The 17,523-nt window shown below is 33.7% G+C and overlaps 2 protein-coding genes across 3 annotated transcripts; one reads left to right on the top strand and one right to left on the bottom strand.

Annotated features, from left to right (window-relative positions):
- Positions 1–2,488: 2,488 nt before the first annotated feature.
- LOC140969972 (elongator complex protein 2) lies at positions 2,489–10,493 on the top strand. The gene is made up of 10 exons (XM_073431513.1): positions 2,489–2,745; positions 2,838–2,925; positions 3,974–4,059; positions 5,450–5,603; positions 6,316–6,476; positions 6,571–7,230; positions 7,455–7,776; positions 8,869–9,086; positions 9,606–9,783; positions 9,898–10,493. Exons 1-10 carry the CDS (start codon positions 2,596–2,598, stop codon positions 10,392–10,394), a joined length of 2,514 nt encoding a protein of 837 aa, XP_073287614.1. The 5' UTR covers positions 2,489–2,595; the 3' UTR covers positions 10,395–10,493.
- A 4,474-nt stretch (positions 10,494–14,967) lies between these two features.
- Positions 14,968–17,308, bottom strand: LOC140969970 (uncharacterized). Of its 2 annotated transcripts, none has more exons than XM_073431510.1 (2): positions 16,064–17,308; positions 14,968–15,956 (listed from the first exon to the last, which is right to left on the bottom strand). In XM_073431510.1, the coding sequence occupies exons 1-2, from the start codon at positions 17,239–17,241 to the stop codon at positions 15,203–15,205; spliced, it is 1,932 nt and encodes a 643-aa protein (XP_073287611.1). In that variant the 5' UTR covers positions 17,242–17,308; the 3' UTR covers positions 14,968–15,202. The 2 variants fall into 2 exon arrangements, with proteins under 2 accessions (XP_073287611.1, XP_073287612.1); XM_073431511.1 differs by having other exon boundaries at positions 14,968–15,947.
- Between the last annotated feature and the right edge of the window lie 215 nt (positions 17,309–17,523).

Genomic DNA, 17,523 nt, shown 5'->3' with positions numbered 1-17,523 from the left:
AATTCATACATTGATATCCTTTCTTATTCAAAATATACTACTAATTCTGATGTGGAATTGGTGGAAATTGGAATTGCATTGCGGGGTATCACAGACAAACGACATCTTCTCCTTTCCAGAAATGCAGTTCTTCAGGAAGTGCTTTCAGAGAATGTTCTTTCTTGTCGATTTCTAAGTCACCGTCTCTCTTTGCAAAATAAAGACTTGAAAGAAAAATGATATCAGAAAGAATTGTATATAAAGAGATAATAGTTGTTACACATATTATGTATATGGTCCACGAAAAAAAAAACCGAAGTTATAAATAGTGTTTTCAATAAAAAAAAAAAAACAATTTAATTGAAAATTATAAATATTTGAAATTGAAATCGAAATAGAAATCGAAATGGTATGAAAGAAAAAATATGGAAAGAAATTAAATTATATTTTTAGAATTATAAAAAAAAACTTAATGGTTATACCACAAATGAGTTACTCAAAGGTTTTAACTTTATCAATAGCACAAACTGTTGGAGTATGGCACTGGGGTGTGATTTGTAGAAAAAATAGATAATAAAACAGTATTATTAAAAAACTAAAATGAACCTTAATTCAAGAAATTGAAATAATAGGAGAAAAATTATAAGTGAAATATGAAATTAAGTGGATAGATGATACTTTTGAAATTATACAAACTTTTATGAAAATACCAAAAATTAGTTACCATCACATCCCGAGACCAAAGTGTGAGACATTCAATGTTGTTTAACAACCTAAGTCTCGTATTAGAATCTAAACTAAACCAATCTATTTTATAAATAGTTCAAAATAAACTTGTATGATGAAAATTCCCAAAAAGATGAAGAAAAACATTGGAGAAACGTTTTTACAACTTTAATAAAAACGATAATAACATGACTAAAATAAGATTATAGATTTCAAATCTTCTTCATCAGTCCCAAAACATATTTTACTCATCTTCTTCTAATTGATCACTGTTTTTATCCGAGAAGAAGAATAAGAGGTGAGTATTTAGAAAAACATTCAGCAAATTGGGATCGATTGATCACAACAAATAATAAATACATATACATTAATTTTATTTGAAGTATAAGCATGCCAAATACAAATCGAAAGAGAACATGACAAATGACAATCAAGTGAAAATTAAATTCATATTTTTCGGACCCTTAGTTTTTAATCATCTAAGGTGAGGCCGTGAAACAATAATAATCACATTGTTTAGGAAACTAAGCAATTCATGTATCAAACTGAAGGAATATGACATGCCGACCAAATTTTCAAAACCCATACACATATATTTTAAAATATAAGCTCACTTACAGTAATTTTAAAAAAACGTGGAGTGCAAAGGTGATTTCTCGAAAATTCTTCTTATCTCAATCTCGGAATCTTGTGCTTCTTCAAGAGAAATTCTGCAGCATTCAGCCTACTGCTATAGTCCTAATTTTCGAAAATATGAGGTGAAAAATGGTATTATTTTTTGAATGGCAATATGTTCTATTTATAGTTGTAGATGATATCGAGATAGATTCGTGTCTTCAAATTTCAAAATATCTTGATCCGAATGAGTTGTAGATATATGATGATTACAATAGACTTATCTTGCACATATTTTATCTTGAAATATATATTTTGATACATGTTCACAAATTTTCAAAATTCATGTATTTATTTGGTTGAAATTTCGAATTTCTTGAACCAACTCTCATACAAACTTGAACTATTTTAACTTTAACTACTGCTCATTCGCACGCGAAGGTTGCATATATATTAAATTTTTTGGGTAAAATAATTTTTTTTGTGAATTCGAGATATAATGCTAAAATGTAAAATTTTATAATAATTTTTTATGTTACGAGTGATATGAATATTTAATTTAAAATTTCAAAATAAAGACACAAATAATTTTTTTTATTAGGGTATAATAGATATATAAGATATATTTTTTTAAAATAGGTTAATTACATTTTTATTAAATAAAAAATAGAATGTTTTGTAATTTGAGGAAAAAAAGTTTTGGTTTATGAAAAACAAATTACGACACTAAAATTTTTTACTTTAAGTATTTTAAATTTAATAATATAATAAGTAAATATTGAAATTATACAAAAGTTTATAAACATACCAAAAGTTAGTGACTATACGGGTTTTAACTTTAACTAATGTCATTTCCACGTTGTGTGTATATATATTTAAAAAATTCAATATAGATTATATTAAAATTTAAAATTTTATAATAATTTTTTATGTTATGAGTAATATGATTATTAAATTTAAAAGTTTAAATATAGATAAAATAAAAATATTTTATTAAAATATGGTGGATAGATAAGATGTTTTTTTGTTAAACAAAAATAAGAATGTTTTGTAAATTTGAGTATTAATTTTTTTATTAATAATCAGAGATTGCAAATTTGAGTTTTATTTTTGATATTTCAGTAAAATACATACTCGTAAAAATCTTGTCTTAAACTGTGATGGAAAACTACCGGCCCATTTCAAAGGAGTTGCAAAAACAAGCCCACTCTAATACCCCGCCACCCTCTTGAAGCCTCTCCCTCCGTCGTTGGAAATCCACAAGAAGCATCGCAGATGGCTTCCGACGGTGACTCAAGGCAAGTTGGAGTGAACAAAGTATTTATTGGAGCTGGTTGCAACAGAATAGTTAACAACGTCTCATGGGGTGCCTGTGATTTGGTCTCTTGTGGTGCTCAAAACGCTGTTGCCATTTTTTGTCCCAAGGTTTAAACTTTTGTCTTGATATGTGAATATTATTGAATACCCATTACCGAATGCTGGTTTGTTTAATTTGTTCTGGGTTTTTTTTTTAATAGAGTGCTCAAATTTTGGCCACTCTTCCGGGCCACACGGCATTTGTAAACTGTACCCACTGGCTGCCTAGCAACAAGTTTTCATTCAAAGGTGCCATATTTAACCTTATTTCTGCTTGATATACTTCTTTTGATTAGTCGTGTGCTTTTGTAGTATTTTCGTAGAATATATTGGGATTCAGAAATTTGTTCATTATTTTGTGTAATCTGTTAAAGAATCGAACTTTATTTGTGTTTATGACGCAGGTTCTTGTTCTTTTAATTTCAGTATGCGGGTTTAGTATTTATTGGTCAATATGTTAACAGTTTTAAATATTGTTTTACTGGCGATTTCTTTTTTCTTTTTAACGATCATATGTCTTAAGATTTTAATGAAGTGGGATGCCGGATGCAAATGGTTTATAGTTGGAAATTGTGTCATATATTAAAGTTTTGAACTTTCTGTGGCATCTGCTTCGTGGTTGCTCATATGTTAATGCTGCGTTCATACCTACTCAGATTTCACATAGAAGTAGATGATAGAGGAACTTGACCTCCTGAAAAGTAGAGCTCAGTGGAAGAAACACAGAAGAAAGCTGCGATTTTGCTCACACTCATCTCTTTAATTACTCCTAGTGGTGCTTTTCACAGTCACAAATATACAATTGGAAGAATAGAATGAACAATAATGGCTTAAAGTAAAGTGGAAAAACAATAGTGCATCAAGATGGACAATGACACTATAATAGAATGCTGCTGAGGAAGAAGTAGAGAGGAAGCTGGAAATTAGTGGCAGCAAACTTATCTCCTTTTACCACTCCTAACGCTGCCTGTTCATAAATGAACAATTTGTTGCACATTTCCACTGAAACTAATTGGAAAAAACTTGTACGACAAAATGAACACTGGACAGTGGACAAATCCAGATAGACATTAACCAAAATGAAAAACAATCTAAAGTTTATTCCTAAACCTAAGAATAGAAAGTTGTAAATGAAAATTGGGAATTTTGGAAACTTCTATTTACTATGCTTCTTGCTATTACATGCCTTCATTTCAAGCTTAACGTCATGCTGTAATATTTATAAGATTTTGAGTGATTCAATTTTTTTTGTTACTCATGGTTATATGGTTTATGTGGTGAACGTGTCGGTTTGCAGCTAAGCATTTGGAAAGGCATTATCTGCTATCGGGAGATGTGGATGGAGTTATTATTTTGTGGGAGCTTTCTCTTGTAGATAAGAAGGTAATTTTTAAATCTTTCTCCTTTTTGTTTCTGTGACAGTATATCATGCTAGTGTGCTAAGAGAAAATGAAGTGCTTATTTAAGTTGGATTGTATTTGAAAATTCTTTTGTCAATCTTATGCTAATTTTTTTTCGATTTCATGATTTATGGCTTTTTACGAATTTTCTGTAGACCATGGACGGTTTTGGTATAAACTTGCAGACTGATCAGTGGTTCTTCGTGAGAGGGATTGCATTTATATTCAACAGATTCCAGAGGCTAGAATGTGTTGGTTGCTATCTAGGGTTTTATGGATAGTGTTGCCAAAGAAGTTCTCATGTTGATTCATGTCTCCTGAAGGATAGATATTCCAGATTATGGGGACTTTCTTGGAAGGAAGAAAGACTGAGAGAATGTACTACTGAGTGGTGGTAGAAGTTGAAATTTCCTTTCTTCCATTAAGGCGTTAGTGGGAAGGTATTCATATGGATTTCTTCTCCATTAATTAAAGCATTCTCCAATGTAGATGAACTTGATGAAGGAGGTGACAGTCATTCATGAATGCACAAATGCCTTGAAATTAGCAGTCTAGCATCTAAAGAGGGGCCTTTTATGTCTAGAGACTATGTCGCTTAAGTTTATTGAGCATTCTAATGGATGATGCAATATTGTGCTATAGATCAGCAGCTCAAAGTTGAGAGATATTTCCTATTTGCATGAAGTTACTTTCTAGGCGGACTCTTGGAATGTTAACACTTAGAATATGGCTTCCAATTGGAGGGTGTTGAACTTTCTACCCATCACAGCTTCTGAAGAAGTGATGTCAGGACTAGAATGAGTATTCAGGCTATACAGGATCAGTTCCTCAGATTTATAATTCATAGTTCAAGGAAAAACGGAACAAAATGGTGTGAGATGACCTTTTTTTAAGGTTTAAATTATATATTTTACTTGGAAGGTAGTATAGAGAGCAACGGACTAAAAGTCTAAAATAATGAACATTTAACGAAACAGGTAGGGTGACCATCTTAATTGGAATTATATGAGATTAAGAACCAGCTTTATCTTGGCTGATGATATTTGTATGGACTGAATATGTGTCCAGCATTGAACTTTAAATTGTAAAGTTCAGCAATCAAGTCATTCAACATCTGCTTCAATGGGATACATTGTTTTATGCTTCTGTATTTTGATTTTGGGGTAATTCTCAACATATGTAAGCCAATGACACTCCTCAACATGCTTACAAACCCCAAAGTCTATAAATTATCTATTTCTTTCGATTAATCTGCTTTCTTACCTCATTTTGCTTATTATTCATATTTTCATTTATATTTGGGGGCATAAATGATCATTACCATACTTTGCTCCTGTTATATCCTCTAAGCCAATAGCCAACTTCGTTTGCAGTGGAGGAATGTCTTCCAAGTACCAGAAGCACATAAAAATGGTGTTACATGCTTTTCAGCAATTATGGTGTCTCATTCAGATGCTCTATTTGCATCCACATCTTCTGATGGTACGGTGAAGGTGTGGGAAGTAATCTTTCCATCTAGCTCAGCAGGTGAGTTACTTGGATTATATTAAGTATAATTACGCTCTTTCAGTTTTCTTTATTCGGTCATTGATATTAAATTCTACTTTCGTATCGTGAGTTAATATTTTGCTCTTGATGGTTCAAATTGTCAAATATCTATTTCTTTTTACAGTCCATTCACTCTTTATTACTCTCTAAATATTTTTATTTTTTGTCTTTAAATGTTTTAACTGTCAAGTTATTTTTCCAAGTAAATTCTGAATCACCACAACTATGCAGCGATGGCCTCTCACATTGTTACTTAAATAATGAACATCATGTAAAAGCCTAAAGGGTATCATGATATGTTTGACTCGTTTTAGGATGGTAGTGCGTAATGCAGAAATTGGAGTTGTTTGCAAAAAGTATATGCTGTCAGATATAGAATTATGAAAGGCGTATCCTAACTATCATACTGTATTTCATTTGAAATATTGATACCTTATATCCTCGTTCTTTATCTTGGTGTGGTTGCTGATTGAATCAAGTTATATTACTTGCTATTCGTTGTTTTCAACTGTAATATTTGGCGTTCCACAATAGGTTGTCAGTTTGTCTCTCACAAATTCATGTATTATAGACGATGGTAAATGTACCATAGTTTACCTCATTAATACATGTATTCAGTTTATTAGATGTAATTTGGACCTAACGTCCTAAATTCAGTGATTCTAATAGCTGTTCATCTGAAATTTCTCAGGTGACTGCAGACTATCTTGTTTAGACTCCATAACTGTTGGTCAAAAACCTATGGTCGCTCTTTCGCTCATGGAGTTTCCTGGAAACAGTCATTATCTAGCTCTAGCAATGGGCGGGTTGGATAACAAGATTCATATCTATAGTGGTGAAAGGACAGGAAAAGTGTGTGGTTGAACCCATTCTTCGTTTCTGTTCTATTGCAATTAAGTTTTTTTTTTTTTTCCAAAATGAACTTGTCTATGGTCATTTGTTGCAGTTCATTCATTCTTGTGAACTGAAAGGGCACACTGATTGGATCCGTAGTTTGGATTTCTCTCTACCTCTCTATGCTAGCGGTGAAACATCTAGTCTTCTTCTAGCTAGTTCATCTCAGGACAAAGGGATACGCATATGGAAGATGGCTTTACGTGACTCTCTTGGCAATAAAGAAATCAGCAGCTTGGCTTCTTATATCAAGGGTCCGATATTTTCAGCAGGTTCATCCTCCTACCAAATATCTCTTGAATCCCTCCTTATTGGACATGAGGACTGGGTGTATTCTGTGGAATGGCAACCTCCTCAAAGCTCATCTGTTGATGGCGTTGAATGTTATCAACCTCTTAGCATTTTGTCTGCGTCCATGGACAAGACAATGATGGTATGGCAACCTGAAAAGACTACATGTATATGGATGAATGTGGTTACTGTGGGGGAGTTAAGTCATTCTGCTTTGGGTTTTTATGGTGGTCATTGGAGCCCAACAGGGGACTCGATTTTAGCTAATGGTTATGGCGGATCTTTTCATCTCTGGAAAAATATTGGAACTAGTTTTGCTGATTGGAAACCACAAAAAGTTCCTTCTGGACACTTTTCAGCAGTTTCAGACCTTTCATGGGCTAGAGGTGGGGAATATCTGTTGTCTGTTAGTCACGATCAGGTAAGAAACTAATGAAATTCAATTCTTATAAGGAGTATTGCCTCAGGAAGAATTTTTATCTGTTCTGGTTTCTTGACAAGAATATGGATCTGGCAGATTAATATTACACTAACTCTGTGTTTGTGATTTGGAAGATATTATGAATAAAATCTCGCATGCTTAATTCTAATGTCCTTACATTTATAATATGAAATAATGAATTGCTCTTCCATGTTGTTTTGCAGACTACTCGAATATTTTCTCCATGGTGTAAGGAATCTTCTCTAGAAGATAGAGAGACTTGGCATGAAATTGGAAGACCTCAAGTCCATGGTCATGATATTAATTGTGTCACATTAATTAGAGGAAAGGGGAACCATCGTTTTGTGAGTGGAGCTGATGAGAAAGTTTCCAGAGTGTTTGAAGCTCCTCTGTCGTTTCTGAAGACATTGAATCACTCAAGTCCACAACAATCGAGTTTCAATGAAAATGTTCCTGTAAATATGCAAATTCTAGGTGCAAATATGTCTGCTCTAGGGCTCTCTCAGAAGCCTATATATGTCCAAGGTGAGTTGGCTGTCTAAAGTATTTTGATTTTGTTACTAAGATACTATAGGCATTCATTTATTCAAAAACACGAGGTTAAATTAGTTGAAATTGATTGTCTTGATGACTCCAGTTTTACTCCATTGAAGCCATCTTTCCATGCCTTAGTCGGTTGGGTTCTGATGTTTGTCCCTCAAAAAATTTGTTCCTTGGTGCTTAGAATAGAAATTTAACCCCATACCTTTTTGTTTTATCATATACTTTTTGAAATTAGTATCTAGGCCATTTTATTGTCCTTCAAAAAATTTGTTCCTTGGTGCTTAGAATAGAAATTTAACCCCATACCTTTTTGTTTTATTATTTACTTTTTGAAATTAGTATGTAGGCCATTTTATTGACCAGGTTAAATTTTTGATAATTTTTTCTATTATGATTGTTATTGTGACAACTTTTCTTGTCCTTTCTCTATCAGCTACCCATATGATATGATTCTTTCAGTTAGCTTCACGCCTTCAATGGAAATTTGCATAAGTTCTGGACCAAAGTAACACACACTATATGCCTTAGAGTTTTTGCAAAGAAAAATTTGTTCAACTAATGGTCATCACACCAAAAGAATAAAATCTTCATAAATTGGCGTGAAACAAGCAATAGTTTTATGTCATTTAGAAATAGCAATACAGGTCAATAATAACATGTTAACGATTTATTTCTGAACTGCTTTTCTTAAGAAAAGCATAGTAGCATGGTATTATATGTCCTGTTAGGTTTTTCCATTTCCTTAGTGACTGCATGATCAACATCACCTGGTGAATTGAGTGTAAATAACATCTGGAATTTATGTTGTCTCCTGTGGCTACTTATCCGATGTAACCAATAAAGTATTTATGAATATAATTTCTGTTTTCAATATTTTTTCTTGGTGTTGTCTAATGAATTCTGAATGGTAGAAAGAAAGTGCCGAGAAGACTAAAACTTTATTAGTCTCTCCTAGTCCTAGTTTAGAATAGAATCATCACCTTTTTACACAAATGAAAATACGTTGAAAAAAGTATGTAGAAAATCTTTTTATCACTTTCAATCACCCACAATTAAACCTTTCTCCTTCTACAGCATCACCTGATTCAACAGAAAGAAATAGAACTGAAGGCATTGATACCCTTGAAACTATTCCAGAAGCAGTTCCAATGGAATTGACAGAACCACCAATTGAGGAGCAGCTTGCATGGCACACACTATGGCCGGAATCACATAAGCTATATGGTCATGGGAATGAACTATTTTCTTTATGTTGTGACCACGAGGGGAAGCTAGTTGCTTCATCCTGTAAGGTATATTGTGTGTTTTCCCATTTATATGGTGTTTAATGTTTTACATTGGTGTATAAATGTTCGGTCTTTAGGAGTTTGTTCATTTTCTGTTTCACCCTGATAAGGCAAAAATGATGTGTGATGTATGAACTATGAAGCTATAAATTTTTTAAAGAACTGCAAGTAATTTGAACAAAATTCCCTAGACTTTTCAATAATTGATGCCCTTTTGGCCAAGTATATTTTGTCAAAAGCAAAAACCGTGAAATTAACACTGAAATTTTTTTGGTTCATGGAACTTCTGAGAGAGATTCACTTTTTACCATTTTATCCCAATTTTATATGCCAACATGAGAGGTGTAAAACCACAAAATATGTCATACCATACATTTAGGAACACACACATTTCTGTAACCTCTGTATTCTGCCATTATTATAATTGTTGGCAGTAAAATTTATTGCTCACAGAACTATTTTGCATTCCTGACAAGTGCAAATCATATAATTGTTCAACGAGTAAACAAGTTCTTAATCTTGCAGGCACAATCTGCATCTGCGGCAGAAATATGGCTATGGCAAGTCGGTGCCTGGAAGTCTGTTGGTCGCTTGCATTCTCACAGTTTAACAGTGACACAGCTGGAGTTCTCTCATGACGACAATTTTCTCTTGGCTGTCTCAAGGGATCGTCATTTCTCTGTTTTTTCAATAAAGCACACAGGTATGTTATATTTTCTTTCATTTGCTATTTTTTTAATATAGTTCGTTATAAAGAGTGAATTGTACCTTTTTTAATGAAGGTAATGAAAGCATTGAGATTTTTTTTATGATGCAGGAGTTAATGAAATTAGACATCAACTTATAGTCAATCAAGAAGCGCATAAAAGAATTATATGGGCGTGCTCTTGGAACCCTTATTGTCATGAATTTGCCACTGGTTCAAGGGATAAGACCGTAAAGATCTGGCAAGTGGAGGAAGAGTCATCTGTGAAGCTACTCACGACTCTTCCAATATTCAAGAGTAGTGTCACCGCCTTATCTTGGCTGGGCATTGACAGGCAAAGGAATCACAGCCTTCTTGCTGTGGGAATGGAAAATGGCCTCATAGAATTGTGGAGTTACTCAAACACCAGGATTGAAAATGCAAGTATAGAAGTGCCAAATGTTGCTGTCTTTGTTCGGTTCGATCCATATATATGTCATGTTTCTGCAGTTCGTCGGTTAAGGTGGAAAATGGGTGAGAAAAGTGGCGATCCAAGGAGCTCGCAGCTTGCATCTTGTGGAGATGATCATAGTGTGAGGATATTTCAAATCGATGTTGTTCAGTCTTAGGAGAGTTGTTCGTTTACAGGAAGTAGATGTCAAGTTGAATACAATGAATGATATTCTTTAAATCTCTTTCGATTTTGTGTAAAAGAACTGATTAACTAATTTAAAATATATATTAATGCAGATATTAATAAACTGATCTAAATATTACAAAACATTTGCGATAACAATTGATGTTAAACATCATACTAATTATATGGTGAAGTTGTCATGTACAAAATTTTTTGTGAGACAGTCTTAAAAGTCAATTTTGTAAGACATATTTTTTATTTGGATCACCCAAGTAAAAATATTACTTTTTATGTTAAAAGTATTACTTATTATTGTAAATATGAACGAAACTAACTCGTCTCATAAGAGACCTATTAGTTCGGTGGATACGTGAATATTTCTTGGATTGCCGTCTCTCTTATTATTTGATAGTAAATTCTTGTTATTGTACTTTCTTTTTTACCCTTAGTTTACCGACACAACTTGATGAGTACTATTTTAATGAATATTACGTATTATTTCTTTTACGTTTGAGTTTTTTACTGTATGTGTTTAATTTTGAAAATACTCACCGACGAGAAATGAAAAATTAAAGACAAAAACTTGTGTGAGACGGTCTCACGGGTCGTATTTTGTGAGACGGATCTCTTATTTGTGTCATCCATGAAAAATATTACTTTTTATGCTAAGAATATTACTTTTTATTGTAAATATCGGTTGGATTGATCAATCTCACATATAAAGATTCATGAGACCGTCTCACAATAGACCTACTCCAAATTAAATGCAACTTTGTTTGATAACAAAATCATTTTATGTTTGACTCAAACCAAAAAAATACTTTTACAACTTCTTCCTGAATATGATTATGAGGTGTCATCTAGTGTAATCTTTACTATTTAATAATGTCGTCATCCTTTTAAAATTGAAATAATCGTTTTGGTTATTATTAATTTATTCTTATCGTTTTTCTGAGATACTGAATAATTAAGATACAAAGTAAATTGTTCGCTCAAAACTTTTCAAATTCTCCTTCTCACTATCCCATTATCATATCCATTATCTCATTATCTTAACATAAAAGCAAAAATTATGATTAAATTCTAATTTACAAACTTTTAATTTCAAATAATGTTTATATACGCACGAGTATAAAATATATAGAACAATGACACAAGTTCTGATTCAGGAAAGTACGTTATTTTAAAAACTGGAAAACCAAATTGCAACTACCTGAGTAAGCAATGACTCATCACCATAATGTTACATTAGCAAAGTCCAAATGTACAAATAAGCACATGCTCTTAATCATAAGCTTTAAAATTGAAGAAAAAAGAAAGACATTAATTTCTCTTAAACTTATGCATGATAATAGCCACCTTTATTTTAAAATCACAAAAACTCATGTGAGACGGATTCACGAGTCAATTTTGTGAGATATATATTTTATTTGGATCATCCATGAAAAAATATTACTTTTTATGTCAAAAAAATTACTTTTTTATAGTAAATATGAACAAAGTTGATTCGTCTAACGAGTAAAGATATGTGATGTCGCCTCACACAAAACGTACCTACTCTTTTTAAATCAATCGATTATTTAAACACCAATATTTTCCCATTCAAGTGATGTTTTAGGATAAATTTCTTTTTCAATTAATCGAGTAAAATTAGAAAATTATTTCTTTGAACTAAGATAATCTCCCGTGTCTTTTCCTTAAAATATTATACAAAATAACGCGCGCGCACACACATATATATATATATATTATTTTTTGTTTTTTTTGAAATGCCAAACAATAACATTTATTTGGTGTGTGTGTGTGTGTGTGAGGTGTGGTAGAGTCAGCAATTTAAATACTGAGTCAGATATTACCAATTTCGTTGTCAGAACAAACATATCTAATAAATTACTAAAACATTTTCCACAAAAATAGTACCTATATTCCTCGTACGCACAAGCCCCATAAATAATATGAAATTATTTTTTTATTATCGCAATAATAATTGTATAAGATAACCTGACAACATTAGTCCAGCACAAAGTATTTAAGCAAACGGTATTTTCTTGGCTTGTTCATATGTATGTCATAATTCATATGGTCATAGCCTTGGTGGCGAAAGGTTTAGTTTTTTTATAACTTGAGGAAATCATAGTTAAAATACAATTTCAAAAGAATAATAAAGTAGCCTCGATTACTAAAATTAATAATTAATAGTTTTAGTAAAATTATTATTAGTGTGCAATAATTGTCTATGTTGGATAAAGCAATTGAAACGTGATATTTGAGTTGTTGTACAGTTTAAAAGATTATAGTTCCACAATTACCATCAGATGTGGTTTTTAATAAAACGACAAACATTCGTCCTACGATTGGTACAAGAGTCAAGTTCACATATTTGATTGTCATATATTGTAATGAGTGTAATAATTGAGTCAATTATTGTTGAGGTGCAATAATTGTCCATGCCGGTTAGATCAATCGAAACGTAATATATGATATGTTGTACGGTTTAAAATATTGGAAGGAAGATTGTTATGGTGCAATAATTATCTATGTCGGGCAGCTGAATCGAAACATGATACTTGAGCTGATGTACGATTTAAAATATCATCATTGCATTGTTATCGTCAGTTATAACTTTTGGAAAACGACAAACATTCGATCTTACAATTATGTCTATCTATTTTCCCAAGTTCCCTAATTAATCAATTGCTATCTGGTGATAAAATTCCTATAGCAATTTAAGTAAATGAGGACATAAATTAACAATTTACAAAGCAACATCGCTGGGAAATCACATGAGAATCAGTAATTAATTTAATAGAAAGTAATACTCGCATGATGCAGCATCACCGTGACCGTTAACCCTCTTTTCAAACTAGATTTGGACAAATATACGAGAAAAGCTCTCCAACAAAAGGCTGCATAATATAGTATTAGTGAATAGACGTGTACCTTATTTTTTTTCCCATGATTGATTGGATTATATGCAAATAAAAATAATATAATAATTATAAAAACTAATGAAAGTCGAAGTGTAATTTGAAATTATTATATGATGCAATTTAAATTGATTATATTTAAACTGAGAAATACCATAATCGTGAAAAATAACGAGAGTATAAACTACGGTTCTAAAATGTTGAATTTTTTTATTAAAAAAAAAAACAAAATAAATCACGACATCAAACTTTTGTATTTATAAAAATTCTTAATAATATAATAGAGATTATGAAACAAATCACAAGTGATACATGTGCGTAATAAATAATATATTCATAATAATATATTTTTGTAATAAATCGCCAATATTTTTTTTTTACAAAGCCAAATTTAAAAATTTAATTTATATTAACATTTTAGATATAATACTGATTTAAGCTGTTGTTTATTATTGTCATACATAAATATTAAATAATTTACTCTTAACATTTTAAAACATGCATATTTTGTGTCAAAAAATATTTTTTTAAAGACGATGGAATCTGCAATCGCTATTTTTCGGTGTGCACTAGGTAAACATTCAGACTAACGCGGTAATTTGAAAACTACGCTAGTAAGTTAAATCATATTAGACACACCCTGTGCGACGGACTTATTCGAGAAAATGGTGATAAGATGAATCGAACTTTGCACTATTGATCAATTGTTCACCTATTCAGACACTCTTATGGGGTCGGCCCAAAATTAATTAATGTGTAACAAGAAGAATCTAAATAATTTTGGTGGCATATTAAAGAGATTTATGATATATAGGTAAACCTTGCAAATGACGAGAAAAGAAGAGGGAATTGAAATTATTCCATAAGTAGGAATGAATTGTGTTCATTTCGCCTGGTGTATTGCTTCACCCGAGGTGAGTAATATAAAATAGAGAGAGTATTGGAAGACAAGTAAGAAAGTAACGATAACTTTAGATGCAGTGTAAAGATAAAGGTTGAGCTTTCTTCCGAACCACCAATTATTACAAGATGGAATATGCAATGTGCGGTAGCATAAAGAATCAGGGAGAGAGAGGTCAACAATGAATCCCGAAAAGCCATCCAATCCTTTAATAAACTGGAATATGAGTAAAGTAGATAAAGTTTACTTCTGGAGGAGTTGAATTCCATTTAAGAATCTGTGGATAAATGATAGGGAATCGAATTCATCCGTGGTTTCACTGAGAAATATGAGTGCAATATGATAAGAACATAAAGTCCACTAGGGAAGACATATATACCTTTGTGAAAACGTTGAAGATTGGTATAAAGATCTCAGTAAATATAAAGGGAGCTTTATGAATCGAATCGCGAAATACAGCTGGGGGTTCTGTCTTCGTCCACAAATCATTCAAATTTAATCGTCTGAGGAGAGAATCTTTAAACATTGCGGAACCAAAAGGGATCATGATGCATGAAATGCCACGGGGTCTCTCCAAAATATTTAACAAAACCAAGAATATAAGTAACAGCACAGCAGAGAGATTTACTCCAAATATAACATAGTGTTGTTTCATATTAATTCGGAAACGGATTTATACACAGTCAATTAAACATGCTCATATTCACTTAACACCAATATGAAGTACACAAGCGAAAGAAGAGAAAAGGGGCAGAGTTTCTTATTACTTGGTAGAATAACATATCACAAACCAACACAAACAGGAGAAAAGGGCAGAGTTTCTTATTACTTGATAGAATAACATATCACAAGCCAACACAGACTGATACATTGTAATATAACTTCAAAGACAAACCAAACCCACTGCTTCAAAATTGTGTATATCATCAAGCTCAGCTCACCTATCATGGCGGCCAAGTCATTCGTCGTAACTTAATACTTTATGTTCTCCAACTGAGCAGAAGATTCAGGCATCATCGCTGCAGGGCCTGATGCCATGGTTTGATATTGAGCAGCCAACTGAGGCGGCAAAGGTTGAGTATAATATATCTGAGCACGTGTCGGATCAGCAAATTCATATGTATAATTAGCATTGGCTGCTGGAGCGGGCACCCTAGACTGAGATGGATGATGGATTTGAGTATAGCCAACATAGAGTGGTTGATGCTGAGCAGAAGAAACCTGGACCAATTGGGTGGCAGGAGCATTTCTTGGCGCCTGGGAATGGCTAGAAGCGGGATTAGGTGACATTTCGCTATAATTTGTTTGCTGGAGTGGTAAGTTATAAGTTTGGGGTGGCCTAGCAGTCATGAAGTAAACGGGATACTGCTGGTCGACCTCAGTTTGGTGCGGATGAAGTTGTTGCTGCGGAGGATACATAGGGTAATAAGAAGCAATTGGCACAGCATTAGCAGGAAAATATTGGGTTCCGCCATGAATAAATTGTTGTGGTTGATGCAACTGAGGAAGATTTTGGTCGCGTTGGTTCGGCGATAAGTAAACAGAGTCTTGAACTTGGGGTTGCGTCTGAACCCCGCTGTTACTTTGATGCTCTGTTTTCGGATCAATCGGTGTAGCAATAGGCTTAGCCCTATAGTTGGAAGGTAGAATCTGTGTAATTGGTTCTTGACAAATAGCTTGCCTCTGCCTAGACAATGGAATTGTGACACTTCCCTCACTAGACAAACTTAAACATTAATATCAAATTCAGGTTATTTCCACACATCAAAATAACGACATACAAAAAAAAAAAAGAATCTTTAAAAAATTAAATCAAAATTTTCAAGAGTGTACCTTGAGATTGAATCTGGAGAAGGAAAGTCGCTAGCACCACCTTGTTTCTGCTGAAATTGAGTAATCTGATGAGGCTGTACCAGCGGCTGAATTTGCCGCGCCTTTCGAGATCCACCGTGATCTGATCTCTCATCATCAGAAAAAGCCCTGTTTCCATACTCTACACCGGCCGCCGCCGGCGAACCAGAAACCGCTATCCCCGCCGCAAAAACCCCAACATCTTCCTGCTTTTGGGGCGGCGTCGGCAAATTAACATTTGCCATAACTCCGACACCAGTACGCTGGAATTGTTCCTCAATTCCTGATCCTCCCGCTTTCGGATTCTCCTCCCCGATCACCTTTACCGGCTGTAGATTAGCCGAAGGGGAACTAGAAGCAGACCCGAAGGACGACGTCGTTTCCAACATCGGAGAGTCTGGAATCGAGTGCTCTTCGTGGATATTAACAATGTTGCCGTTTCCATTTCCACCATTAATATAACCAAATTCAACCTGCGCTTCAGCTCTTTTCCCTGATGCCGCCTTCTTTCCAACAAAATCATCATCCAGCCCAAGCAGACAATTGACTGAAGAAGATTCAGAAAACCCACGATCACAAGCAACCGCGGATAAAGTAGCAGCCTTCCCGTTCAGCGCATTAAGAAACCAATCTTCCGATTTGGCTGATGCACTTTCAACAAGAAGCTGTTCGATATTCGAAGCCGATTTCGGAAACAAGAAAAGGCGAAGGCGATCAGGTTTCGATCGCCCACCACCAAGGGCGTTATTAAGCCGGTCATACTCTTCCACCAAGATTTCAAAATCTTCATCCGAAGCAACAGAAATCAAAGCATCCAAGTCTTCGTTGGGGAGCTGATACTTGAGCAAAAACGGCTGGTTCTTCAGGAGGGTTTTAGAGATTCGTTGGTGAAAGTCCAACAGAGAGGTATGACGGTCTACGACAATGATCCGGGTGTCTCCGCCGATGTAGCAGAGCACCTTGTCGTGTGGACGGGGGATTATGTGTCCGCCATAGCTACACATGAATCGAAGCTTTTGTAGCAAAATTGGCGGAGGTTCAGCCTCCCAGGAATCTGTATGTCGGGAACGGGGGGAGGATTCGATGGATTCTGGATAGAACGCCGCCCCGTTAAGGTTTGGGATTGGCGGAGCAGCAGAGAGTTGTGGTGTGGCCTCCATGGGAGAGGAAGAGGAGAATTGAGGGAGAAATGGTTGGACTTTGGCTTGTATTCATACTTGTTGAGTACTCCACCTTTTTCCCCCATTTTATTAATTAATTAATAATTAATGGAAATTTTCTAATTATAAATCCATCTTAGTATTTATCAAAACAATTATATAATACTTAAATATGACTCAATTGACAATTCTAATATGATAAAATCTATTGTGAGACGGTTTCACATATTTTTATCTATGAGACGAGCCTATCCTACCGATATTCACAATAAAAAATAATAT

Source organism: Primulina huaijiensis, unplaced genomic scaffold (genome assembly GCF_012295235.1).
Source record: "Primulina huaijiensis isolate GDHJ02 unplaced genomic scaffold, ASM1229523v2 scaffold43229, whole genome shotgun sequence".
In the NCBI taxonomy this organism is placed as follows: domain Eukaryota; kingdom Viridiplantae; phylum Streptophyta; class Magnoliopsida; order Lamiales; family Gesneriaceae; genus Primulina; species Primulina huaijiensis.
Note: the sequence above shows the minus strand (reverse complement) of the source record. Positions and strands in the feature narration are given on the sequence as shown.